Source organism: Chaetodon auriga, chromosome 18 (assembly GCF_051107435.1).
Source record: "Chaetodon auriga isolate fChaAug3 chromosome 18, fChaAug3.hap1, whole genome shotgun sequence".
Classification (NCBI taxonomy): Eukaryota; Metazoa; Chordata; class Actinopteri; order Chaetodontiformes; family Chaetodontidae; genus Chaetodon; species Chaetodon auriga.
Window position 1 is genome coordinate 5567911 of NC_135091.1, and position 26308 is coordinate 5594218.

The window sequence follows — 26308 nt, forward strand, 5'->3', positions numbered from 1 at the left end:
GGTATGACATCTGTTTATCATTCAGCTGTGAAGTACTCTACCCGCTTTATCATAACTCTTTTGTCGCTACATTTGAGGAAGCCCTGCTACAAAAGTTTTTGTTTGCATGCATTCATAAAAGCATGAACAAACTAATATTGAACAAACATCAAATACACACGTTTGGCTCATAGGCAGTGCTGCCCAGACACCAGGGAGCAGTCGGAGTCTTAAACCTGTTGAAATTTTCCTTATTTTAATAAGAAGCTGCAGTAAAATGCAGCTCCTCGGGGAAACTCCTCTCCTGGCTATCGGGACTTTTGCAAAAGTCGCAGTTATAATCGCTGTTTTGTTTAGCGCTGACTCTCTCGCACGCTTTTAGCCTCTCCTGCCCTAATGCTGCTACCTCATCAGCAGCAGGGATCCGTTTCCCTGTTACATCATCTACAGCAGAGTGTAATGGCTGGTTTATTTAGTTAGATCTTGTGGCAGAGCCAAATGTGGGGATCGAGGGGAAATCAGAGGAAGCCTCCTGCTACTGCTGCTGCTGCCACTGGAAATTGTCTGTCTGTCTGGGGGGCAGTTTAAGTAGCAGGATGCTGTTTAAGGAACTAAGCCACGAGAACACATAGTCATTCATGCCGTTGTTGTTATCAGTAAACCAATGGTTGCTTGATGACGTGCAAAGACGGCCCTTTCTCTGTCACTCTGTCATTCTCTCTGCTCTGTTTTTACGGTCTTTAAAGCTCTGTCACTTTATTCCCTCTTGTCTCTCTGTGTTGCTTTTGGTTACATAATCCTCGCTGAATGTTGATAGTAATCCACGTCCTCCCTCCCCCTCCCTCTCTATCCCTTCCTCCCTATGTGGCCTGGACAGGTTAAGCCGTAGAGGACTCTCGCTGGTCGCCGGAGGAAAAGATGTGCGATGGAATGGTAGCGTTTCAGACGAGAGCCCTGTCCTCCTCTTCCTCCTCTTCCTTCGCCTCCTCCTCTCTAGCCCACAGGCTGGCTGCCTCCGCGCTTCTCCTCCTCTTCACCCTGCTCCCTCATGGTCACGCATCAGGTAAGACGCAGACACACAAACCCACACGCATTTTTTCCCTCTCCGTCTCCGCTCCCACATGAGACACCTCGACTAAACCGCCATTTTCGCCCGTGTCTTGTGAATTGATTGAGGTTATTTTCCCCTTGTCTTGCAGGTCAGTTAGATTAAATTGGCTTCCTTTACCCTTGGCTTGATCAGGTTGCTCTGCCTCCGAGCGGCGGCTGAGAGCTCAATCCCACACACTCTGTGAATCCATTCACTGCCCTAATGAGTCACAACAGTTTTCCTCTGCTATTGAGTGAAACAGAGAGATGATGTTGTCTGCGGTCACATTGCTGTCATAAGGTTTTAATCAGCCATGACATTTACCGTCCTCTGAGAGCTTTTAGCACGGCTAGCCAGCTCTGGTTATTACTCCACAACAACCTTCAGATCAGGTTTTGTATTTCAGCCTTAGAGATCTTACATCATTATCTTTGAATGTGAAGTATCAGGTTTGCAAATGGAGCTGATTTTTGTGCAGTGGCGGCATTCACACTTGGAAGTCAAAGTAAACATAGGTAACGCTTGTATTTATCAAGCACCACAGGACCCATCGAGCCTCTGTCCTTTGTTTCTTCAAAAGGAATACAATGTTGACGGCATGTACTCGCTGAACCCCTTCACTTGTGCCAGCTTTCCTTTCACTTTAGACCTCCAATGTTCCAGTCCCCTCCCCCCCAAAACAAACACACACCACCTACAGACATGCACTAACCTCACACACACACACACACACACACACACACACACACACACACACACACTCCCCTCACATAGCCAGCTTGTGAAATGTGCCAGATGTCCTTGCCACAGAGAGGAGGCAGACTGTGTATGTGTGAATTAGTGAATGTGTGTGAGGGGTGGTTTCAGGCCCTGGGATGTTTTTAAAGCATTAATTAATTTCATTTCTTAAATGTCTTCAATAAATTAACGTGTGTGTACGTGTGTGTGTGTGTGTGAGAATCAGCAACAGAACGAATTGAGAGAGCAAGAGAGAGATGGACGGATGGGCAGGGGGAGGGCACTGCTGATCCCAAGTATATCCTCTCTCTCTCTTTCTCTCTCTCCCTCTCTCTCTCTTATGTAATACACATGATTCATGTTGAGCCCAGAGGGGCTGGTATCACGCTCACGTTCTGCGTTCAACACACTCACACACATGCACTGCCTACCGATGCCAAGGAAATGTGTCCTCAGATCCCCGGCCCATGTGCTCTGCTTATTGTGTTTGAGTGTACAATGTGTGTAAACCTGTATTTCCTTGTGCTCCACATACGGTGATTATTCATGGTTGTTATGCAGTACATAAACTTCATAAAATACAGTACAAGGTTGTACCCAAAAATTCTGCCAGTCTATGAAAATACCGACCCTGTGTGGACTGTGTTCGTGACAGTTGGTGCATTACGTGGGAACAAATGTCCTCCCAAGAATTTTTTTTCCAGTACCCATGATGCACCTGTGCCTTTAAGACTGCCAGTCAACTGATGGAAAAGGACAGATAGTTCTCTAGACTCCACCACTAGGACTATTTTCAACTGGCTTGTTTTAAGAGACGTTCATGAACTGCGTGGTCTAAGTCTTTCAAGAACTTCAGTCTCATGAGCTGCTTGAAGGAATCTGCGTGGACCTCACACCCAAACAGACTGACTCTTTATTTTTTTTACATAGCTCCTTTTGTTTTCGCATTGCCACTGGCAGTATTTTATGTCGTAATTAGCCCAGCTTTCAAGTGTGTCATGGAAAATTGTAGAGGGTGCTTTGAGTGAACTGGTTATTTGGAGGTGTTGTCATAGCTCTGTATTAATAGCATAATTACTGCCTTGTAGTACACAAGGCGCTATTTATGCTGACTCATGGTTCAAGAGTTATGGCTCTTCAAAATGGTGGATAAAACTTGATATTTGCTTTCTTGCATTAAATGAATATAAGCTAAAATATATATTAATACACCAGGGAATGGCTTATGCTCATGTTTCAATGCAAGCTGTATTGAAATCGCTTCCCTAACATGTTAACGATGAATGAGTACAGTATTTTTGGGGGTGTGGTGGCATTTTTCAGTTCAGGCAGAGTAGTATGAAGTATTAAATACTCCAGACTTAAATACATACGGACTTGAAAATTTAATCATGCATCACCACTAACTTATGTCAAGGAAGGAAAGAAGAAATGTCCTTGATAAGAGAAGTAACAGAAAAACCTGCAGCCCTTTTCTAATAGTTTTTTTCTGTTGATTTTTCTTCATGATGAAACTTTAATGCTTATTGATGAGAAATGGGTTCACGCCATTGCAGTAGAAAACAAGATAACAACCAAGAGAAGTGAATATAAATCAGAACAACACAAGCGGAGTGAATGACATAACAGCAATTACAGTACTTAAAAAACCAAGACATGAATTGCAGCATGAAAAGTATGAATTAAGCCTATAATTAGATGTATTAACATAAAGGTGGGACTCCTTCTAAAGCGTTAGAGTCCTCATGTTATTAGTTCTTCTGTTCACTGGCCTCCCTCTCTCTCCAGCTCACCATACATAATTCACATAGGTAATCCCTTGACGTGTTCCAGGGATGGAGATTGCTCTGGAAATTTTCATGAATATGAAATTTCATCACTGCTGACAGGCTTATTCCAGGCTCATACAAATAGCAGTGTGCAGTATGAATGGAAATTGATACTAAAAAAATATACTGTACAGAATTTGCATACTAGAGCCCAAGGTCTAAATGCTAGAGACCAGCATACAGTGCAGAGCAGCAGCAAATTTCTATTTTTGGTTGATGGGGGTTTGTGTTGCTTTTGGTCTTTTTGTGGGTATTACTCTTTCTGGAAATTTGGCCTTCAAGTGATGGGAAATAAGATGGAGAGACAGGACGATAGACAGCAATGGTTGAGGAAGTCTTTGCTCCCACCTTTGCTTACTTTAACAAAGAAAGGAAAAGCTTTAAGCTTCCTCTTTGGTTGCTTCATGTTCTCTGTTCAGAGGTCAGGACAACAATTTCTTGTATCTGTTAATACGCTCTGTTAGGAAGTAGTCACAAAGCCTTTTGGGGCCGAGGTATTTTTAGAACCAATCGCAGTCCAAGTCATGTCTTTTTTATCTGTCGTTCAGCTGTTCGTTGTAAACAAGATTACCAGCGGGGTATCTGCTGAGCTAATGTAAATGGCTCTATCAAATTTGTGTTTGTGATTATTGTGTGTGATTACATTCGTGTTTATGATTCAGGACATTCTTCCAAAAGTAGCAACATGCTAAGCAAAACATCCTCTGCATTCAAGCAGGGTGCCAGTAAACAAGCTCAGCAACAAAGCAGCACCTTGAGTTCTGTGTATGCACAAGATAAATGGCATCAGTCTGCAGGATTTTCAGGGCACAGTGCAAATATCGCTTGTTTCATGTCTTTTCTGAGTCTATTTGACATCCCACTAATGTTGGCTGCATAGAGCTCAGTTCCTAATATGGTGTCAGTTCCTTACAGTGAGCCTTTGTGGTTTGTTTCAGAGGAAGTGGACCTAGACAGTGAGTCAGAACTGAGAGAGCAAAGATGGGGACTCGGGCACCAAAGGGTCTATTCACATGATTGCATGCCTTGTTTTCTGTGCTAACGGTGTTACATCCCAGTGAGGCAAAAAGGCTCGGACCGTCCTTGTGGGTCCACTTACATAGATAAACGATTCCCCTCTAAAAACCCATTGTCTTCTGAAGTTGAGTTAAAGCTGTACAGGAAAGTGGCAGCGAGGACCAGAAGTCTCCCACAAACAAGCCTGCTGTGTGCTCTGTGTGGTGGTGACTTTTATGTATGTTCATGTGTGAGAACTGGAAATGGTTTTCCCCCGGCCTGGAAGAAAAGTGGAGTCACAGGGTAAAGAAACGAGCGAGGTGAAAGGAGAGGAGAGCAAGAGAAGGAGCAGGGAGGTGCCTTTCTAATTTCCTCTGAGATTTGTGTTTGTTTTGACAATCGATTGTTCTCCATTGTCGGCTTGGATTGAATGCTTTTCTCTCCACCTGATGAAGGCCTGTTGCATAGACTCATCCCTTTGTTTTGGCAGGCCTCGCATCAGTGTGTGGGACCTACCCGAGGATATGAGGAAGTTTTCTCGACAGTCAAGTTGCTCAAGGAAAGGCTTGACAACTCCCTTTTTCTCTTTAATAACAGAGTAGACTCCAGTGGCTAGCATAGCGTCATTGCTCTGACCACAGAGGAAAATATCTGAATGAGCCATGCCCTACTTCTGGCGTCTTCAAACAGCTGTAGTCTTTGAAACTTGTTGCTTTCTCTAGCCAGACAAAATTTTGAGTGTGTGTCTGTACAAAAAAACCCACAGTGCGAGAGCCTGTCTGCGCACTGTTGGTTTCCCCTCACAGAACGTTTGCTCGACAGGCCGGGTTTACAAACAGTGCAGCCCGAGGGGAGGGGGGGAACAAAGGGTCCCGTGCAATTAACTCTTCAGAATAGTCCCCTGTAGTCCTGTTAGCAAGGCGGTTTGCAGGCAGGCAGGAGTAAAGCAATACGTTGGCTACTGGCTCCTTTCTGAAATGTGAGAACAAAGGGGGCTTTTAGGAGGGGGGGGGGGGGGTGTTGGAAGCCACAGGCCAAACCATAGCAGGCGGCTGCTCCACTAGATCACCAGTCTGCAATTAGGACTGCTAACTCAGTGTGTGTGTGTGTGTGTGTGTGTGTGTGTGTGTGTGTGTGTGTGTGTGTGTGTGTGTGTGTGGGGCTGAGTATATTGAGCACAGCACAGCCCCCTTTCTATGATGTCTCAGTTCTTCTTTCTCTCCTTCTCTTTAAGGCTCCAGCCATTAGCCAGGTGAGACCAGAGCCCATTAGAGGCAGTCTGGTCGAATCCATCAGCCTTTCTCTTTCATTACCTGTGTGTTTATCACTTGAGCCATCACTCTCTGCTCTCACCCTGTGTCATTTAACAGCTCTCCCACCCAATCAAGCCCTAAAGGGAAACTTTAAACGCCTCACCAGACACACACACACACATAGAAAAAAAACCTCCATGGAAACAGAAACTGCAGTGTGGACAGGCGATGCAAGACCATTTCATTCACTTTAAACAGTTGACCAGACAGTTCCATTACTTAGGGAAGGTCCCAGATGGCCAGGATTATTGTTAGCCACACAGCACTGCCACTTCCCCTGCGAACACTAAGCTCATCATAGGATGTGATTTTCGTTTTTTTTTTTTTTTTTTTTTTGTTTCGTCATAGTTTTGGGTGTTTTTCCACTGATACAAAAATTTTTCAGCTGAGGTTTGACAGACTGCTACCTTGTCATTTCTCCACTGGTGACAGGTGCTGTATGGGGAAGGTTGATGAACGTTGAATCAAGGGAGTGGTGGCACTGGCAGCACCAAGCACATCAACGGTCAAATCTGATAACTTTATGGAGGTGCACGTATGACCAAGCTCCTGCTGGTTATTTTTCATGCTAGTGCAGTGGATGCAATGTGAAAACCCACGCAGTTACTATTAAAATCACCATGCTACTTTGCGTTGTTCAAAGCTTTGTTTTTGGGCCTCTCTCCAGAACTTGAGGATTATTTTGAAGCTACATTAGGGCTGGGGAGAGGAGAGGCAGTTTGTAAATTGTTTTCCAGTGAAATGTGTGTGGTTGTCTGAAGCAGCAGGCAGTCATAATGATTTCCAAAGGGCCTCATCCGAGGGACCAGCCTGCTGAGTAGAGGACATCTCTGACTAATGAGCTGCTAAATATATCCCCCAGTCTCTCCTGTCTTCTGTTGCTTCTGCTTCTGTTCGTTCTTTCAGTCTTTTATTCATTCTTTTTCTTTAGTTCTTTTCTTTGCTTTCACTCTGTGTTTTTGACCATCATTGTACTTCTGTGTGTGCGTACTGGTGTGTTTTGTACTTTTGGATTTGCTTTGTCAAGCTGTCTCCTCAAAATCTTGCCCAAGTACATATTCATGATAATCTCTTTTTTTTGACTTTTTAATCTCTGTTCTGTCTCTTGTTTTCTTCATCTGTCTTGTCTTTTTTTCCCTCCTCTTTCACCTCCTCTTTGATGTGTGTTTTTCAGGCCTGCCGAAACAGTGTGGGCTGATTTTCATTATACCGTTAGTCAACAGCAGCATCCTGTTCGAGCAAGTTCATCATCTTACACATAAGGCGCTGAGCATCCTACACACATGCTGAATTTGCCAATGGTTGAGACATCGACGGCACGCCAGACTGTGAGCAACCATGTTAGAGCTCATGACGTGGGTGCAGCATGAATGGTTTGCCACACAACAGTGCGGAAGGGGAGAAGATGATATCTCGATGAGAAATTTAAGGCTTGAGGTAGAAAAGCGGGGAGATAGCAGCTGTTCACTAACCTTGGTAAACAATAATGCTGCACATCCTGTAGCTGCTTCACACTAAAGCTTTCTAGCGGTTTCTAGGCTCAAGCAGCAGCAGTGGTAAATGTTTGACTTGCATTAACACTATCTTAACACAGCAATTACAACACCAAGCCACAGAAATTCTTAGGTTAGACGGCAGCTACTAAATTACTGGCAGCTGAATATAACAACTTTTTCTGCGGTTTCTATTTAGCAACACGCATGACCGTCAGTTTAGCACAACAGCTCGGCTAGCTCGGAGAGCGGAGACTGTCATGTTTGAACCGAAATATCTGCGGTCAGCGTGGTTATCACCTGCTGGGAGTCCACACTGGAGTACAGAGCGGAAATGCATACAGTCATGCCTCAACGTGCCACAGCTGTAGCGAGACAGTGGAAATGGGGCAGTGCTGTACTGCATCAGGCACAAGCCCTTAATCTGTTGATTCAGCTTTTAGCTTTAGTCCAAGTTTAGCTTTGTCAGAAGCGCTCTGCTAGTTTACTCGCTAAATAAATTATCCAAAGTGCACAGAGGCTACTCAAACACAGCCAGTCTTAGGCAGAAAAATAAAGCAAACCACTAGGTATGGCAGACTCGCTGCTACTGAGCTGAGGGGAAGGGCTGGGCTATGCATGTGCTATCCTGCCACATTTGCGTGTTGCTTGTTGTCATGGGTGGATGTGGTGTACAGCTGTTTCTCCTTAACTGACTGCATTTCAGCAAAAACAGCTCTATCATTGCTGTCTTTATTTTTCAGCCATTTCTGCTTTAGTGGATGTTTAATTGAGATTGTAAATAATGGAAGGAGAGGGGGATGACACTCCGCAATTCGTGATTCTTTGCTGAGCTCAGAGCTCCGAGTTAAGTAAGGGCAGAGAGTTTGATTCAGAACAGCACCAGAGGAGCTGTTTGGGATTAAATACCTTTCTTAAAGACACTTCAGTTTTGTGCAAAATTGCTGACTCAAAGCCCTGACTCTGGGTCCTCACGTATAGCACGACCTCCCAAGGTCCTACACCACCCTTTTGACACAGCTAGAAGTCAGTTTTTACTGTGACTACATGGTTCATGCCTTGGTCTCGTTTTTTGCCAGAAGGTTGTGCTAATTGTCATTCAGTATTTCCCGTCTACTTCTCATTATTTCCTGTTTTTTGTTTTGTTCTGTCTAGTCTCATCTCTCAAACTAACCAGTCCATTAGATGGAGTGTTGAGATGTGTAGTGGCCAGTTGGCTTAGCTCCACTCTAATGCCCTCTGTCCTTATTACATCATCTGTAAACAGCTCTCTGCAACAAACAACAGCCAAATGGTGAAGGCCTTTGTATCGGCTGCACTGGAATCCATTTGGATAATTGCATCAGGATTTATGAGAAGCATGCATGTGTCTGTATGTCTTATCTATATGTTTTTGTATAGGTCACTTCATGTATGAATTATTCTTTGAATTTATGTTCAGTTGAAAAATAATGACAAATGAACCATCACAAGCTATCAGAGTCCAAAGACATCGCTGCCTTAGTCTGGCCAACAGCCAGAAAGCTCAAATAATCAGTTTATAATGAGAAATGTGAGCAACTCTTAGCGTTTGAGAAGCTGCAACCTGTAAATATTTGGTGCTTTTAATTGATAAATGGCTGAAACAATTATCAAAACTAATTTTCTCTGATAGGCTAATCCTATCAGCACTATAAATGACAGCCTTTTTAGACATGTTATCTTTAACAGGTGGTGTTTGTATGTGTAGGCCGAAGTCATCGTCATTAGCTGTAGATTTCTATTTGACTTGACTCATAAATGTAGTTATTTATGATTTACTTGGCACATTCGAAAATAACATGAGACGTGTGACTTTGCTGTGACGTATTTGGTGACTAAAGGCTTGACAACTTCTAAGTTTCAACATTTATGTCAGTTTTTTCTAGGATGTTGGCTGTTGTTTGTTGTGTGTTTACTTCCACTCTCTCAGTTGCTCACTCAGGTACATGTTACATGAGGAGTGTGGGTGACGTACCTGTGTTCTTTACGCTGGCGTCAGGCCCATTCAGGCTTTGGATGAGTTTCTATCTGTGTTTTTGCGTCCTCAAACTGTTTGCTGTGTTGGAGGTCTAGCCAGCAACATAAACAATACTTTGCATCTCCCTCATGATGATAAACAGTAGTTTCTTGGTAACTCTCTCACTGGACTCCCTACTGACAAAATATCAGTCATATAGTATTTTTGTCATGAGTCAGGTTTACCTACCAGAATGTGTACACTTTATTATATTGTCACGTCTCAGTTTGATTTCAGTGTTTTCCAGCAGTGATTATTGTCTAGAAGAAAATGCTCATACTTAAAAATATAAGTTGACTAGGATGGAAACTTTCTCCAACTTGTCCTGACATGGTTTGCTTGGCTTTTTCTTGAGGCTAATGGATCGTTGCCTGGGAGTTCATTGTTTTTTTCGTGGGAATGTTTTGTTATTGCTGCCAAATACAGGTAGGCTGCTAATCCCAGTTTTTCTACTTTTTACAATAGAACTGGCATAGAGGTACCAGTGAGTGGGGATATGCAGTTTTTGGCCCTGATTCAGATCCAAGCCCTTATTCTAATATTTTGCATTGAACAGACACTGAACAGTTCATAGTTGGCTAATGAGTGCTGATGTATGCATTTAAATTGCTGGCTGCTGTACTTGTTGGCTCAACTGTTCATATGCTCACAATGGCATTCAGTAGGAACAGCAGTTGCTATATCCAGAGCATACAAAGATTCAGAAATGCAGCAGGCCTGAATGTGTATAGCCGATACGATCTATCAAAAGAAATGCCTGGATTGTCCCCAGGGTAACCTCAGTAGCAAGATTAACTGATAGTTACAACAAATGTATGCAGACTTGTGGTATCTGCACTTGCTTTTACAGCCTTAGATCGGCTTCCGCATCTGATTGAGGTGCTTGGTGAACATAGTATATTAGCATGTATGAACCCACTGTTGTGAAAAACATGGGACACGCTGACAATGAACGGCATACCACGAGCATGTGTTAAGAGGTTGTACACTTGGTGCCATTTGATCACCTTCTTGGGGGCTTGCTAGAGCAGTTGCTTCAGTTCGGTCTGCAGACTGAGCTTTGTCTTACTGCAGTTAGAAAAAAACCCATAGTATATCAGCTCTCAACAGACTTAAACTGCCCTCACCTCAGGAGTACTTCAACGTATCAGCGTGCCAGCTCTGGTAAGCAGGGTTGGGATTATCTCTGTGACTTTCACCTTCAACAAATGTCCCAGCCTCAGCACTCATACCTCTGCTGGCTAGCAAGCACAGGCTGCTGAAATATGATCAGCCCACAGTTGCATTGACAGTTTTTTGGGGGTAGGCTGTGTGTGTGTGTGTCTGAACACATGCACGTGTGTGTGGGAGGGGTTCCACACACTCTTTTGTTTTCCTCTGAAAGCTGAGAAGAAGGAATGTCTGCCTCCCAGCTGTCCTCAGCAGTGAGGGCGATAGAAGAGGGAAGGGGGAGCTCACTGTTCGCATTCGCTAACATCCTCCCATCTGTTACTCGAGGGCAGAGTGTGCGTGCATGTGTGTGTGTGCTTGTGTCTTGGGGTTGGAAAGAGGGTCACACAATGGTACTCCCCCTTGCCCTCACCCTCTTTGGCCTCTCATGCATATTTAACCCTTCAAATGCAAAGTTGTCTGTTGTCCTTTTCAGAGGCACGCTGCTTAAATCTGTCACTGTGCCCCATCCCTCAGTGAGCGGGGACAATGCGGTGTAATGGCAGCACACGTGGCTTGCTAAATGCATTGCAACAGCAGGGGAGGAATGGGTGGGGAGATGGAGGATGCGCCTGTCTGTTAAGAGACTTCCTTCACCCTGGGTGTATGCAGCATGTGTGTTTGTTTCTGTGCTTTGCAGCTGCAGGAAGTGATGTGACGAGTGGACCGCTAAGTTCTCTAGAAACGCCGTTCTGGAAGCCCATGACTCGTGTTTTCTGCCGAGTTTCCTGTTGACTGTAGAAATGACACTGTTGGCTTTGGCGTGAGTGTAATATAGAGACACTGGTTGGCTCTTTTAGGAGTGTGTGGTGATGGAATGAGTGCCCACCTCTCTGCCTGACCGTCAGATTCATACCCTGAACCATTCACACACACATTCACAACACAGATAGGATGTCAGTGAGCAGCACAAACCTGCTGTTTACAAAGGTGCCTTGGGACACTTGCAGCCTACACTTGCATAGTGAGTAAACTGTACGCCTGTATCTGTGTGTAGTCAGGCTTTTGTATAAATGAGCCGGCACCTCCCTCATACTGCTTCCCTGTTCTTCATCCTCCTCCTCCTCCGCCCCCCTTTCTCCTCAGTTAGGTCCCTCCACCTTCCCCCAGAGGCCGTGGAAATGGAAAAATGTCTCTTTTTTTGGGAAAAAAATGGGTTTCATGCTTTAAGATTTCAGCTTTGCTCTGCATTCTTTCTGCCCCACAGTAATTCAAGTTCACCTTTATAAGCTTTTTTCACATTTTCTTTCCCTTAAACTTTCCCCTTGTTCAACACAATGTGCTTCAGTTCTCTTTGAGTGAAGGCCCGGTTGTTATGAGGGGACAAAGTATGAAAGCAGAAATAGGTTGGAGTGTGTGTGTGCGTGTGTGTGTGTGCCTGTGTATGTGTGTGTGAGACGACTTCTCACTCACTCACTGCAGAACATGACACTGCTAGTATCGCTCACCCAGACATTAAGCTTTCCGTGTTGCGGTCCCGTGTCACCCACCCAGGTCAGAGTACAGTTTCGTGTCATTTCATACTGTGTGAAGCGTCTCCCTCTGAAAGCTCATCTGTGATGTTTGTGTATGTGTGAAAGAATGAAAGGGGGCACAGGAAGCTTAGTCTTTACACATTTAGACACACCGTAGAACATTTTGAAGTGACACGGTGACTAGCTGAATTTTTTTTAGTGACCAGTTGATGTTTGAAAACTTGACTGTCATTGTACAAGTTATGAGTTGACAAATGCAGTTTAGCTTATAAGTGCAAAAAACAGTCAAGTGCAGTGAAACATATATATGTGTAGAGTTAAATATAAATTAACAGTAAGGGGTAGATATGAATATATAGTATGATACATGCACTCAGCATAACAGCCCTGCAGTAAATTCAGTCTTTAATGAAGTTTCAGTTTGTGTTGAAACTGTTTTAGAGATTCAACCATACGATTGAATGACAGGTGTTTCTATTATTTTGTCCAACCGATTGATGCCACTTATGAAATAGTGAAAAATGGCCGTTCCATGTTTCCAGAGCCCATGGTGATGTATTTAAATGCGTTGTTTTGTCCATCTAGCAGTACTTAACTCAAATGTATTGAGTTTAATATCATGAAAGCCTAAGAAAGAGAAAAAAAACCTGGGGCTGGAACCACTTAATTTTTGCCATGTCTGTTCAAAAAATGTCCTAATGAATATTAAAACTTGACTTATTATTTCAGTAATTCTGCACCTGGAGTTAACAAGATGAGCGTCCTGGGACCTTTGTTACATGTTATTCCTCTCTGTCTCCATCTCCCCATTTTTAAAGCTATAAAATGCCCCCAAAAATTTTTGACCAACTACAGTCCATGAATGGCAGAAATGATTTGGGAGCCCGCCTATTCTTTTCAGCATTTCCCCACAGTGGGCTCTGCTGCACTGTACTGCACTCTAATAACAACAGCTTGCCTAAAAATCCCTTGGATTAGCGAGAGAGACGGGGAACGTGGCAAAAAACAAAAACACCCTCAGCCCAATAATGACAGCAACATCATCAAAAACAACAAAAACAGGCCAACAAAGGAACAAAAACATATACCAGGCCAAAGAGAGCATCATCATCCTCTGTGTCTTTAGCTTAATCCAGCCCACAACCCCCCCTTAATATACATTCATACACACACAGATTCCCCTGCTTTTGGACACACTTGAACATGTGCGCACACACACACACACACGCACACACACACTGGGAAACACACCCTCTTTTATGGCCTATTGTTCTATAGAGCGACCAAACAGCTGGTTGCAGAAGTCATCAGTATCTGATCTGCTTTAGAGCGCTCCCAGCTTGTAATAGAGGATAATTAGAATTTTAATTTGCCTGTGCAAAGGGGGCTAAAACCCTTGTCTTCCCCCCACTCGTGTTTTCCGCAATCCACCTACCAGCTCTTAGCGGGTGAGTGCCATCAGTAACAGATGGTGAAAGGGAGATATTCACAGCCAGGCAGGCACTTCAGAGCATGGCAGGGGATTTTAACGCCCCCCATGGCCTGAGTCTCCTCCGGCACTGCCTTAAGGCGCTGGATGTTGGGATTAGCAATCCGCCTCATGGGCACTCTGTCCTGGCCCAGTCCCCCCACTGCATGAAGTGGGGACCTTTTCAGCAATTAAGCTCTTTGATCAGCTTACGGTTGTGTGCCCAGAAGATTTGGAATAGTTTAACCTTTTTGTATGTGCATTTTATTTAACTCAACACGGCGAATGTCAAAGCTTAAGCACTGTTAGTCTTCAGTGGATATCGAAAGCAAACAGGATCTGAGACACACCTTTAAACGCAAACGTACGGGACATTTCTAACATTTTGTAATTCATGTCAGTATGTTTTTGTTACACGCTCCTTCCAGTAGCTTTCGCAAGGCGCTCGTGACACTGTGTTAGTCATTATTGTTTTCGACATTTCTCAAAAGCCTGTTCTCTTGAGCAAACTCTTAACATCAGACCAGTGGGAGAACAGCTTGTGTTTAACTGTGACTCATTCCCTTCCTCATAAGCACAAAACATGGCGTGCTGAAATCCACTCTGGCGTCGCTCAGTGCTTTAATCAGTTTTTTTTTTTTTTCCATGTGTGTGTTTTCAAAGCCAATATTCAATCTAGGCCGCGAGAGCGACGGAAAAGGGAGAGACAGCAAGGTTATATATCTTAACCACTCTACCATCCCTGGATACTGAACCAGCATTCATTCTTTGCTTTAACAGAGTCTCAGTTTGTGCTAGCCCAACCCACAGTGTGGTATGTACTGTAGCTGCCTCCTCTTCCCATTGTTGCTGCACAGAGCCTCTCCCTCACACACAGAGCCATTGGTCGACCTGCCACGACATGTCTCTTTTTGGCTTGTAATTGCTCAGGGCCACAGCGCTCCACGATGCCGACGTTTTTCTGCGCTTCCTTCCCTTCCGTCTCCACCCCCCCCCCCCATTTCTGCCCATTTATCTGATGATGAGCACCTTTTCCCGTCAGTGTTTTCTTTCTTTCTTTTGACTATTTTTTCCGTTCCTCCCTCCTTCCTAACCTCACCTTTCTCTTTCGTGGTAATTTGCAAATGCAGCACCAAGTTTTTGATGTTGAATACATTTCTGTGTCTCTAAGGTAGGCTCTGACTTCTTTTGACAAGTGTAATCCCAAGGGAGAGTGAGTTTTAAGTCAAAATTCTTCACTGCTCCAAGTTTAACAACCACTTTTTTTGACATTTCTTTATCTTTCCATATTTTGTCTTCATTTCTTTTTTAAGCTGACATGGGTATGAGTTGATCTATTCTCAGGGGATGTAGTGTGATAGGAAAATGTCTGTGTGCATTTATGCATACCTGGTCTATATTTGGGGTCCGTGTAGGTACTTGCTGCCAATATGCAGTATAAAGTGTAGGGCTGCAACTAAAGATTATTTTCATTATCAGTTAGTCTGCCAATTAGTTTCTTGATGTAGATTGTTTTGTCCATAAAATAATAAAAACAAAAAGCCCATTATAACCTCCCAGAGCCCGAGGTGATATATTCAGATGACTTGTTTTGTCCAGACAACTCAAATACGTTCAGTTTACATGTGCATGCGGCAAAGAAAAATGAGCAAATTCTCATATTTGAGAAGCTGGAATCCTAAAAAAAAAAAAAAGCCATCTTTGTGGACAAAATGAAAAACAATAAAAATAATTACCAATTACTTTCCTGTTGATCTATAAATACTGAATAATTGTTTCAGCTCTAATACAATGAAACATGACATCAGGATTGGCACAGTAACAGTAACCCAGAGGTGCTCTGATACATATTGGTGTCCTGTCTGTCAGCTAATGTCATCTTTTAAAAGTAATTTCAGTATCAGTCCTGTTAGTGTTGTTGTTTCAGTTAAAACAGTCTAATTAGCAGCACTGTGATGCCGGTGCCTTTTGTTCTTCAGCATACCGTCATAATGTACCTGGCTGAGTGTGTTCCATGGCAGGTAAAGGCTTGTAGCACATCTTTTAAATGCCATCTAACCACACAGCCAATATATGTACTTGTGCAAGTGCAGTAGATGCCAAATGACATTTGGGAAAACTCAGATGATGGAGCCGGCTGCTTTGTACAGGCAGGCAGCACAAGGCTTTCCTGGCACCAGAGGGAGAGTGTGGTTTGCTGCGCTTCTGAAAGGGCCGCGAGTTTCAAAATGGACATTTTCCTGGCTTTATGGTTCGTTTACAGTGACCTGACTTCACTGACTGCTGTGACCTGATCTTTCAAGAATTAACCCTCAATTGTATCAAGTGGATTTGCTTAAAGCTACCAGAAAAACTAGCTTGTCTCATTCTGTATTTAAATCTTGCAGCTGATGAGGACCATGGCTTTCTTTGACTTTAAGCCAGATTATGTTTATGTTCCTCCTGCTAGAGCTCTGGCCTCATCAGTGTTTCCCTCCTCATTATTTTCACCGAGCTGTTTAAATGCAGTTTGCGCTCTGATTTGATCACTGAAGACCTTTGTGTGGAAGAAGCCTTTTCTGGTATTGGAAAGACCCCGTGTTTAAACTACAAGGCAGATGTTTGGTATTTAAAAATACTACTGTATGCCTTTTTATATGAAAATGAAGCCTTTATATCCGAGACAATCCTCCTGATACGAAAGCAGTTCAAAATAAAAAGATGATGAATGACGTTAACACTCATCTGCCCTCTGCAGTGGTATTGACTGCCTTGCAGCACACCACAAAAGATCATAACAGTGACTGTTGGCTACAGGCTATTGTCTAAACTGCCCCCCGTAGCCTTTGTGTCCCCTGCTGCCTCCCAGCCTGGGGTCATCAATTCATCACCTTTAGCACCTCCATTAGCACCATCTCCTCCTTGGAGAGCCTTTAGTCGCCCTGAAGCAGCTCAGTGAACAACTGCTCAGGTCACGGTGTCAAATGGCATCCAGAAATATGTGTGTGTGCAGATAGTGTTTCTGCATGTGAGAGAAAGAGCTCTGGTGTGTTTGGGTGCGAAAGATTAATGCTTCTTTGGCACACAAACCATATGTTTGTCGTATCATATTACCCAAACCTTCAGCTTGTGTTTGAGACGTTAAGCTGAGACGGTTTGTTGTGGTTCAGTCCTGCGTAATCAACGTCAGTACTTTGTTCTGCATGTGTGAAATATGGCTCTCCACATAGCAATGCTCAACCACTGAATCATACAAACCACAATTCTGCACTTTACAGGCTTTTTGCATTAGGATTTTAATCAAAATAATTGCTGTAATTTTGTGATTTAAGTAGTAGTTTTAAGCAGAAATAGCAAACAGTCTCTGGTTTCAGCTTTTCAAATGTGAATAGTTTCTGCTTTTCTTCTGTGATAGTTAACTGGTAGATCAAACGATAAATTGAGTGATTAAGAACATAATCGGCAGATTGAGTAGCACTGAAAATAAGAATAACTGTAGTTGATGCCGTAAAACAAAGTCTTGTCATGGAGAAGGATGGAGTTTGAGTAGACCTGAACCAACCTTGAGCATCTTCAGTGGTTGAATCACAACGGTGGTTTTATAGTGTACCTGCATTACCAGCAGTGTTGGCACTTCTTGAGCACACACACTAAATCTGTCCCCAGCTGAATTCAATAACACACCCTTTGGTATCACACGACTTAGTCCTGGGAGTGTCTTTGTTTATGGGTGTTGACTTTGTGTGTGTGTGTGTGTGTGTGTGTGTGTGTGTGTGTGCGTGCGCGCATGTTGCTGAGTAGGCGCTCGCACATTTGAGTGTTTGCATTTAATCTTGTGCTGCCAGCTTAGAGCGACGTTTCTCCCCGGAGATTAGAGGATGTTAGAGGCACTGCTGTGGAAATAGTCTCTTTTTCAATCTCTACACACACAGAGGCAAGACAAAGTGGCTGTTTGCAATGTCGGTGTGTTTGTTTATGTCAAGCAAGTGATAAGGCCCTGCAATAGACCATGGCTAATATGTTTTATAAATACTCAGACCAAGGATTAAATAATGAGTCATATGGTCATTAGTGTTAGTGGTGTTATTAATGTCCTTTATTGTGGGGAGCTTTTTAAATTTGCTTATGTCTTGCTGCTGAGAGAAATCACTGTGCATTGTGTGATTCCACTTAATAAATCAAATGGTTAAGATGTACAGATGAAAGACTGAAATGCTTTCACTTGTTATGACAGACGTGATTTATGTATAATGGCCCAGATGGGTTTTAGGTATTCAGAGTTAGCACTGAACACATTTCCAATGAAGCCAAACCCATATTCTTGCGAAACCACGGCACGGATAAGCCAGATCAGTGGTAATAAAATTGCTATGTCGTTATCTGTGGTTTCCATCTCTTCCATCTTCTGCTCTTCTTGAAGATCAATAAAACCGAAAGTAAAGTCAACCTCCTGCTGTTATGTCTCAGTTTACACAGGTGTTGCAATGTTGTGTCAGACCGACTGGATTTAGATGCTCTGCTCTCTCCAGATTGCAGCTCCTTATGTGTGTGTATATTAACATGAGCGTGTGTGTGTGTGTGTGTGTGTGTGTGTGTGTGTGTAGACAGTGTTTGGAGCTCTGGGAGTGCATCACAAATTCAGATAATTTACTCTCGTACTGCGATGAAGCACACTGAAGCACAAGGAGCTGGTGTGACACTGCAACATCATAGATGGAGCATGGGAAGATGGATCAGAGCACAATTAACTTCAGGTCTCCTGCCTCATCGCGTCCTTATTGGCTGGCTTAGAGCTTGAAGTGTGTCATTAGAGCCAAGTAAATGAGCCTCGCTCATGATCCTGTCTCACCGCCAGACAGATGGACAAAATGCTGGCATGGGACGGAGACAGTTTAATGAGCAGCAGATAATCGAGCGAAATTAGATCTATATGAAGCTCCTTGTGACATTTTAATTCACTGCAGGCGCTTCAGGTATTCTCTATACTGCACAGCACGGCTGTCTCCTCCTAACTTGTCGTGTTGATGCAGTGCCTCTCCCTTGCCTGTGTAAAATGCAGCCTAGTTTCAAGTAACAATACCTCTGAGCTTTAATTATCAGCTCAACCTGTCAACTTGACAGAGTTTCCCTGTGAAAAGTTGTTTGACCCAGTGGCAGCTGCCTGCAGAGGAGACCAGCCGACAGTTTATGTCAGCTTAATGATAGAACAGCGCAATATTCCAGCAGCACCGCATTACTGTAATAGAGTCACTAGAAAACTATTATCAGTGTTCTCTATTAGACTGTGATGGAGCCAGTTATAATGGGCACCATTAGTGATAAACTCATGGAAATGCTATGTTTATTTGACAGAATATTGGTACATTATTCTTCAATGAATCAGGTCACATGTGAGACAAATTGTCCTTGTTTCCCCAGCAGGCCTGTAATACTTGGTAATCCCTTCACAAATTGAAAATTAAGATGCTACATATTGTATCCTGTCTACAGGCAGTTCTAACCCTACTGAGTTTACTGACATCCCTTGTAATTACCTTGTTGCCTTACACTATTAAAACATGGTTCAGGATTCCAATGTGGCTGCTGGCCTGAAGCTGGTTGCTCCTTATGTAAGCAGTAAATGATCATAGATCCAGCCTCGAGCCAGAGGAAGAGGCTTCATTTCTTCATATCTTGTCCTGCTCGGAAAGCGAAACATGAAGGGCTTCTATCATCTACGCCTTCGAGCAGCAAATGATTCTTACTGTCTTCGCTTGTTTCTGTCTTCAGGTTGTGCGCGGCCACCCGGCGTGCAGCACGGAGACCTGCTGAACCAGACCGAAGCTAACCGGGGCTCTTTCCCTCCGGGCACCCTGCTGACTTATGGCTGCGAGCCTGGCTACACGGCAGATGGACCCACCAGCATCATTTGTACCAGCTCTGGAGCCTGGTCCCATCAGCCTCCACGCTGCATCAGGAGCAATGGTGAGCGAGACCCCAAAACATCACGTACATGAGACGGCGCACTAAAGAACATAATGTTTGACTGCATGAAAACTTGTTTTACTTCTTTCGGTAATAAAACTTGAAGTAGTCTTGGCTCAGATGCAGGCCTAATGTGGCTGTCTGAGTAGAAATTTTTCTGGACTGGAATGATTCATTTTCATTGCTTTTTTTTTTTTAAAGAAAAAAAACATCAAGGTCAAGTTCATGGGATGATTGACTTCATGACTTCTCACTTCCTGAAAAGCCAGTTTATAAACTACTGCATATGAGCATGTGTACTTCACATGCAGGACTGCATCAAAACTGAAATATGGTATCAGTTCAATACCACACAGCATCATAACACCAATAGCGAGATTGTCCTTGAGAACCAGCAGGGAGCACTGGGAAATTTCACATTTAAACCGCAGGAATCAAACCTGACCACAGGTAGAAATAATGCCGAACACACTTTCAGTTCACAACAAAAAGCCACAATTTTTACAATCAGTGTTTGCTCTGCCTCCTCGCAGTGTGCTCGCCCCCCACTGAGCCAGAGAACGGGGGCTACCGCTGTCATCCATCTCCCTGCCACCGCCTCACCCAGAAGACCGTCATCGAGTATTTCTGCGACGAGGGCTACGCTCTGAAGGGCGACTACAAGTTCCTCACCTGCCAGAACGGCGAGTGGGACGGTCCCATGCAGATTAGCTGCCGACTCACACAAGGTCTGTCACCTCAGCTAACTTTCACCTCGGCGTGTTCTGTCACAGCCTCACGCAGGAAATGGAAATCAAAATCTGAACCGCATTTTCACTTCCTCTCCGTCTTTTTGTGTCACTCAGACAAAGAGCCAAATTCTCCTCTGGGTATACCAGCTCTGTCTATTGTGGCGTCCACGGCTAGTTCTGTGGCACTCATCCTGCTTTTAGTGGTGCTGTTTGTTCTCGTACAGCCCAAACTCAAGTCCTTCCATCACAGCAGGTAAGATCCACACACACACACACACACACACACACGCACACGCACACACACACACACACTGTCAAATTAATTGCTGTTCCTTGGGTATAATAACTGTTCAGTGCAGACACGATTGGACTCTCTCACGCCAACAGTTATTAGTGCTGCTGTCTGTGAAAACTAAAGAGATTCTAGTTTCTGAGATCCCAGATCTTATTTTTGTTTTTGTGGCTTAACAGTTTCTTTATAATATATCACAAATGAATTATTTTAGGTGCCTTACATATCATAGAACTGCACAGCATGTTTTGACCTCAATTGATTTGAAGTGTAAAGCTTTGAGTTGCAGTTTTGTGCATGAAATTCAAGCTGTGAAGTGACTGATCTACAGAAAGAGCATTTTTAAAGAGTAAGAGTTTTCTATGAGTTGCTCTGTTCCTTTGACATCTTGTGTTTCTTGCCTTAATGGCATCCATTGATGAAATTAATAAAATAGGTCAATAAAATACTCTTTGAGACCACATGTCCCCTTAGTTTTGCGTCAGTCTCCGTGTCGCTCTGTGTACGTTTTGTTTTCTTCTTGGCTTTGCTGAAGAGGAGGAACGTGTTGAAGAGGGTTTTTTAATCAGCCTTTCACTTCTTACTCAAGCTGCGGTTGAAACGTTTGAAAGCTTTAGTTGTGTTTGCTTTGGAAAAACACTGCCCTTTTATGTTTGGTGCTGTAAAACCACCTCCCAGTATGTCACAACGTAACAAAGCAGATTGTTCTATCAATTCTTCCTGTGGACGTACCTGTTTTTCAGCTTCGCCTGAAACTAATTACATAAACAAGTTGTCCACGTAAGATGCACAAGACCTGGCAACTAGTTTTCCTAGTTTGCATTTCTTAAATGCTTCAGAAATGAAAGTGAAAGTCTGAAAAGGAGTTCATTTTATCACAGGCACCAGCTCCTCTGCTGTGGCTCTGTGATAAAAAGGCCAGAATGATTTGATCTAATGCTCATTGGCACTCTTGTTGATTGTGTAGTGGCCTGAGGGCTTAGTGCAGCCTGCTATAAAGGGATTGTACAGTCAATGCTAATCACCTCTTCTCAGAGGTTCTGCTGCAGCACGCAACACACATGACTGCATCGTGCCCATCAACCTGCACTCGGTGTCCTCGTCCACCTCGTGCACGCTTGTCTTTCTGTCCGCCTCACTCTGTCTTCGCCTCTCTTCCCGTCAGGAGGGAGCAGGGGGTCTCAGGCCAGCCCAGCTCCATCATGGTGGAGGGCGTCCAGGTGACGCTGCCCTCCTACGAAGAGGCCGTATACGGAAGCAGCGGACCCTGCAGCGCTTCCGGCCCTCCTCCTTCCCCACCACCTCCTCCGGCTCCTCCAGAGTCTCGAGTCCCGATCGTGCTCTCTGAGGGCCTTCCTCAGGGAGCCACGGGAGGCCAAGGCCCCGGCAGAACCCGCCACCACAGAGACTTAGACTTCTGTCTCCCATCCACGTCCTCCTCATCATCCTTCTCCTCCCGCCGTCATGCAGAGACGGTGCTGGTTCATCAGGCCCCCTCTTCCTCCTCCTCCTCTTCTTCTTCATCATGGGCTAGAGAGCACCCTGGGGGTGCATGCGCAGGCCCCCTACCGCTCCGCAGAGACTCTGAGAGTAGCGACCAGCACAGTCTGCTTTCTGTTACCTCTGCGGACGACTTTTCTGACGGTAAGAAGAGACGTCCATGTTATTCCACACATTTACGTTATAACAAGGACTTGACCAACATGTGGGTTGCCGAACGCCCGTCAAGAGTAGTTTAATCCATCAACATAATCAATACTTTTTAATAGAAATGTCACCACATTTCCAATATTACTGTATTTATTGTATAGAGCGCAAGACATTAAGTAAAGATCCAAAGCAGGTTTAATTAAAACTTTGCACTGTCTGCGTTAGATTAAGTTCATGAAAAATGAAATTTGAGAATAGGCCAAAACAATGACTTGCCATGACTTAAACACAGGAAATCCAGTATCATTGAAGTGTTTTTTGTGATGTAATGCTGACTGACGTATGGAGGGTAGACTGCAGACTCTGGAGCCACTGCTCTATTCTGATATATTTGTTCTGCTCCCCTGCAGATATTCCCCTGTTGAAGGAAGCATGAAGCCTGCCAGCCTGCTATCAGCATCAGCAGCAGAGCCCCTATTTCCCTATCTCTCACTGCTGACCAGGACTGACTGTGGCTGTCAACCTACTTCACCCGACTCCCCTCAGCAGCCGGCAGAGAAAAGACTAGAACTACGCCCATTCCCCATGCAACCTCTTCTGCCATTGCTACCCATGCAGAGCAAAGCCAACAACCAATACTCACTGCATCATAAGCGATGATGGAGCACCACTGGACCCAGCCACTGGATCAAGCTGAAGACAAGCCGGACAAACAGAGTGGTGCCAGCTCAACATAAATCCTGTAGATCCAATGTATATGAGTAAAACATACATACTGAGTCAAGGTTGTGTACTATAGGCTATGTATTACTATACACTTGCCTCCTCCCAGGTGTAGTTCTCTATATTAACGTGGCTCACAGAGGCTTCATCGGAGAAGGCTATAGCAATCGAGACACGTCGACTCTGTCTGGGATTACTTCAGATTAAAAAAAGAAAAAAGAGAAAAAAAAAACTTGTGATGTTTGCTCCTGACGCTGCGGCGCTCAGAATCAGAATCGTCTTCCCGCTGTACTTGAAAAGTTGTGAGTGGCGGCTGGGTTCTTGCAGCCCGCTTTGTGAATGTTGCATGTTGTTTTTAGTTATTGCTGTCACAGCACGGTGGCCCACTCTGAATGAAGCATGAAGCCTCCTCTGTCTGTCTGTCTGTCTGTCTGTCTCTCTCGCTCTCGCTCTCGCTCTCTCTCTCTCTCTCTCTCTCTCTCTCTCTCTCTCTCTCTCTCTCTCTCGCTCTCTCTCTCTCTCTCTCTCTGGCTGTCTGTGTTTCCGGGTGGCGTCTAGCATGTGGATTAGTGGGACTGAGAACCACTTCACAAGAGCTAAAAGCAGGGTGCAGCGTTTAACGAAGCACCATATCACAACTATGAAAAGACCCTTCTCGCTCCTCTCTTTTCTGTTGCCAGCTGCACTGGGTATCTGGAAGGTGCTTCTTCTGTTGCATGAGTGGGCTTGATTGGTGTTTTGGTCCCAGGACTGTGCTGCACAGCTTACCTGTATGAGGAGAGGGAGCCGTAATGTCACATTCTGTCTGAAAGCTGAGGAGAGGGCCGTCTTTCAAGGCGGTGATCGGGCACATGACTGAACTTTAAGCTTGTTTAATTTTCCTCCCGCTGTATTTATTGTTTGGTTTGCGGCTCGGGTTGCTTTGAGTTGCTGAATCTGAGTGCATGTATGTTTGCGTGTGTGCATGTTTGCGTGTCAGCTACGGAGGAGATGACATGTCCTCGTATGGTAGAACTCAACACAGCCATTGTCTGGTTTGCCTCTCTTCAGATCAGAGACTGGCTGCACAGTGTCCCTGACCAGCGTCACTTCAGGCAACGAGTCCACCGCACAATGTGTGTATTATCCATCTACTCTCAAGCTAGAATATTTATCATTTTCTGCTGAATGGCTGGAAAACACAAGTCTCCTTAGAGGAACCGGCTCCCGCCCACCCTCACACTGTACCGAAGTCTCTCCACTTTTGTGCATTACTGACACAACTGCAACGGGTTGCAGTGAAATGCTAAAGTTTTGTTATATAGCACCCCACCCCCGCCACACACACACACACACACACACACACACACACACACGCTCCCTCCTAATGCCAAGTGCAAATTTAAGAGAGAATCGTGTTATTCTGTTGGAAATCATCCTGTGTTTTCATTGCCACTTGAAAAGCTTTGGTGGTTGAGCTGGTCACCCTGGAAACAGCATGACTCTGAAGGATCCTGAGAATTACTTTTCAAGCTTAACTGCTCAGAAAAAACCCCCCCAGAGCAGCCCGTCTGGATTTCTGTTCTCAGTTTTATTTGGCATTTGTGGCTGTGTGTCAGTGTCAGCGGCTACATTATTAATGCAAACAGGATGTTGCCTTAGACTTGTATATTTTCTTTCTTTTTCTTTTTCTTTTTTTTTTTTCGGACGTGTAATCTTAAGCCTCCGCGTTGGTTGCTTCACAGTACTGCAACGTGTTCTGTTTTCCCAATGGCCTTACTCTGTTCTTTTCTATTCTATGCATAAAACTGTCTTTGTGTATTTATCAACGAGTTTACTTCTGTTGCGGACACGACTAAACGAATGTCCATCCTTCTCTGTCCTCCCCTAGCTTTTCCAGCTACTGTGATGATGATGACGATGAACCTATAAGCACCTATATTTCACTATTCCTTTTGCTTCTCTTTTGCTACAAGGCATTAAGATATTATGGGATTGAAAAGAAAGAAGTGAAATTAACTTTGCGTTCAGAAGCACTGTTGTACGGTGTGGCTTCCCTGAAAATAACTGGTTAAAAAAAGTACACATCTTGAATCTTAGTTTCAATGCTTTCAGCTTTGGTTTTTCCTCTGTACATGGCAGTGGGTGTGAAGATAGTAATTTAATATTTGTATAAAGTTTAATTTAATTTTACAGTGTGTATATAACTTTCTAATTAAAGCTTTCTTTTGAATGTGGAAGGCGATGTGTCATTATTTAATTATCTGTGTTGCTGTGTCATTCCTGACTGACGTAACATCAAATGTGAAGACTACTTCTGATCCGTGGTGATGTGTATCTGCTTGTATTAGTCAGAACAATATGATTCCATTTTCCTTTGGATTGGATTGTGGAAGATCTTAACCTCGTATGCACATGGAAAGTCCTGCTAATGTTCAAAATCAGCTTGAACGGCTGCACGAGCCCACTTCCTGTCGCTCTGTAGCCAGTAATCTATTTAGCATTTTGAGAGCTATTTCTAGAGTACCTAAAGTATATGGCAGTACATTTGTCACATTACAGTTCCTCGTAATACTCTTTGAACATCACTTTAAAACCTCTTGTGTAGGGTGGTGCGCCATCTGCTCCGTCGATTTACGCTCAAGTCAATCATTTGCTGATCTGAGGTTTTATGTGCTCCAGGTCAGAGGTTGTTGTAATTTATTGTTCTTTTTTTTTTTTTTTTTTTACAGCTCATTCATAGCTACTTCCTGAATTATGCTGCTGTGTTTGATTAGACTGCAGAATAACCTGCATGAGGAGCTGAGCTCTATTTGAAGCCATCATATCTTTTAAATTACATCTCCAAACCAATTTTCTGTGCTTGAAATCGTCAAGTATTGCGTCTTTCTGCCTCAACTCGTGGTTCATTATCATGTTCTTTGTCATGCTGTTCTACTATTTTTGCTGCTGAGTCCTATTAAGTCACAGCTCCTGTACAGTATGTGATCTTATTCCTCCCCGTTGTACAGTATTATTGTGTCTGTGTGACACCTAGTGGCCAGAATCAGTAACTGCACCAATAACCACACAAAATACACGCATACACTGTTCGGAAACCCAACATGTATATCTAGTTTTTAGGTTTTTAAAACACCTTTTTCTAATTTGAAATGCATTCTCTTTCATTTTGGCTTATTATGAACGCAAAATATAACCCCACAAACATTTGATATGGAAATATCAAAACATAAATTGAGAATAAGTTTAATCTTCTATGACAAATGGGCCCAAAATAATATTTTCCTGATATCACAGTTGATTACTGAAAAGGGTCACTTGCTTACACATGCTGAATTCTTAAATTCATTTGGTCTCCTAAT

At 43.8% G+C, this 26308-nt stretch overlaps 1 protein-coding gene across 1 annotated transcript in view; it reads left to right on the forward strand.

The window, feature by feature from the left end:
- Positions 1–25186, forward strand: part of susd6 (sushi domain containing 6) — a 30876-nt gene extending 5690 nt beyond the window's left edge. The window contains exons 2-7 of the mRNA XM_076755665.1: positions 857–1042; positions 19377–19571; positions 20105–20299; positions 20417–20555; positions 21760–22238; positions 22655–25186. Coding sequence (XP_076611780.1) covers positions 898–1042; positions 19377–19571; positions 20105–20299; positions 20417–20555; positions 21760–22238; positions 22655–22680 — 1179 coding nt within the window. The 5' untranslated portion in view covers positions 857–897 and the 3' untranslated portion in view covers positions 22681–25186. The remainder of the gene's footprint in view (positions 1–856; positions 1043–19376; positions 19572–20104; positions 20300–20416; positions 20556–21759; positions 22239–22654) is intronic.
- The last annotated feature ends 1122 nt before the right edge of the window (positions 25187–26308 follow it).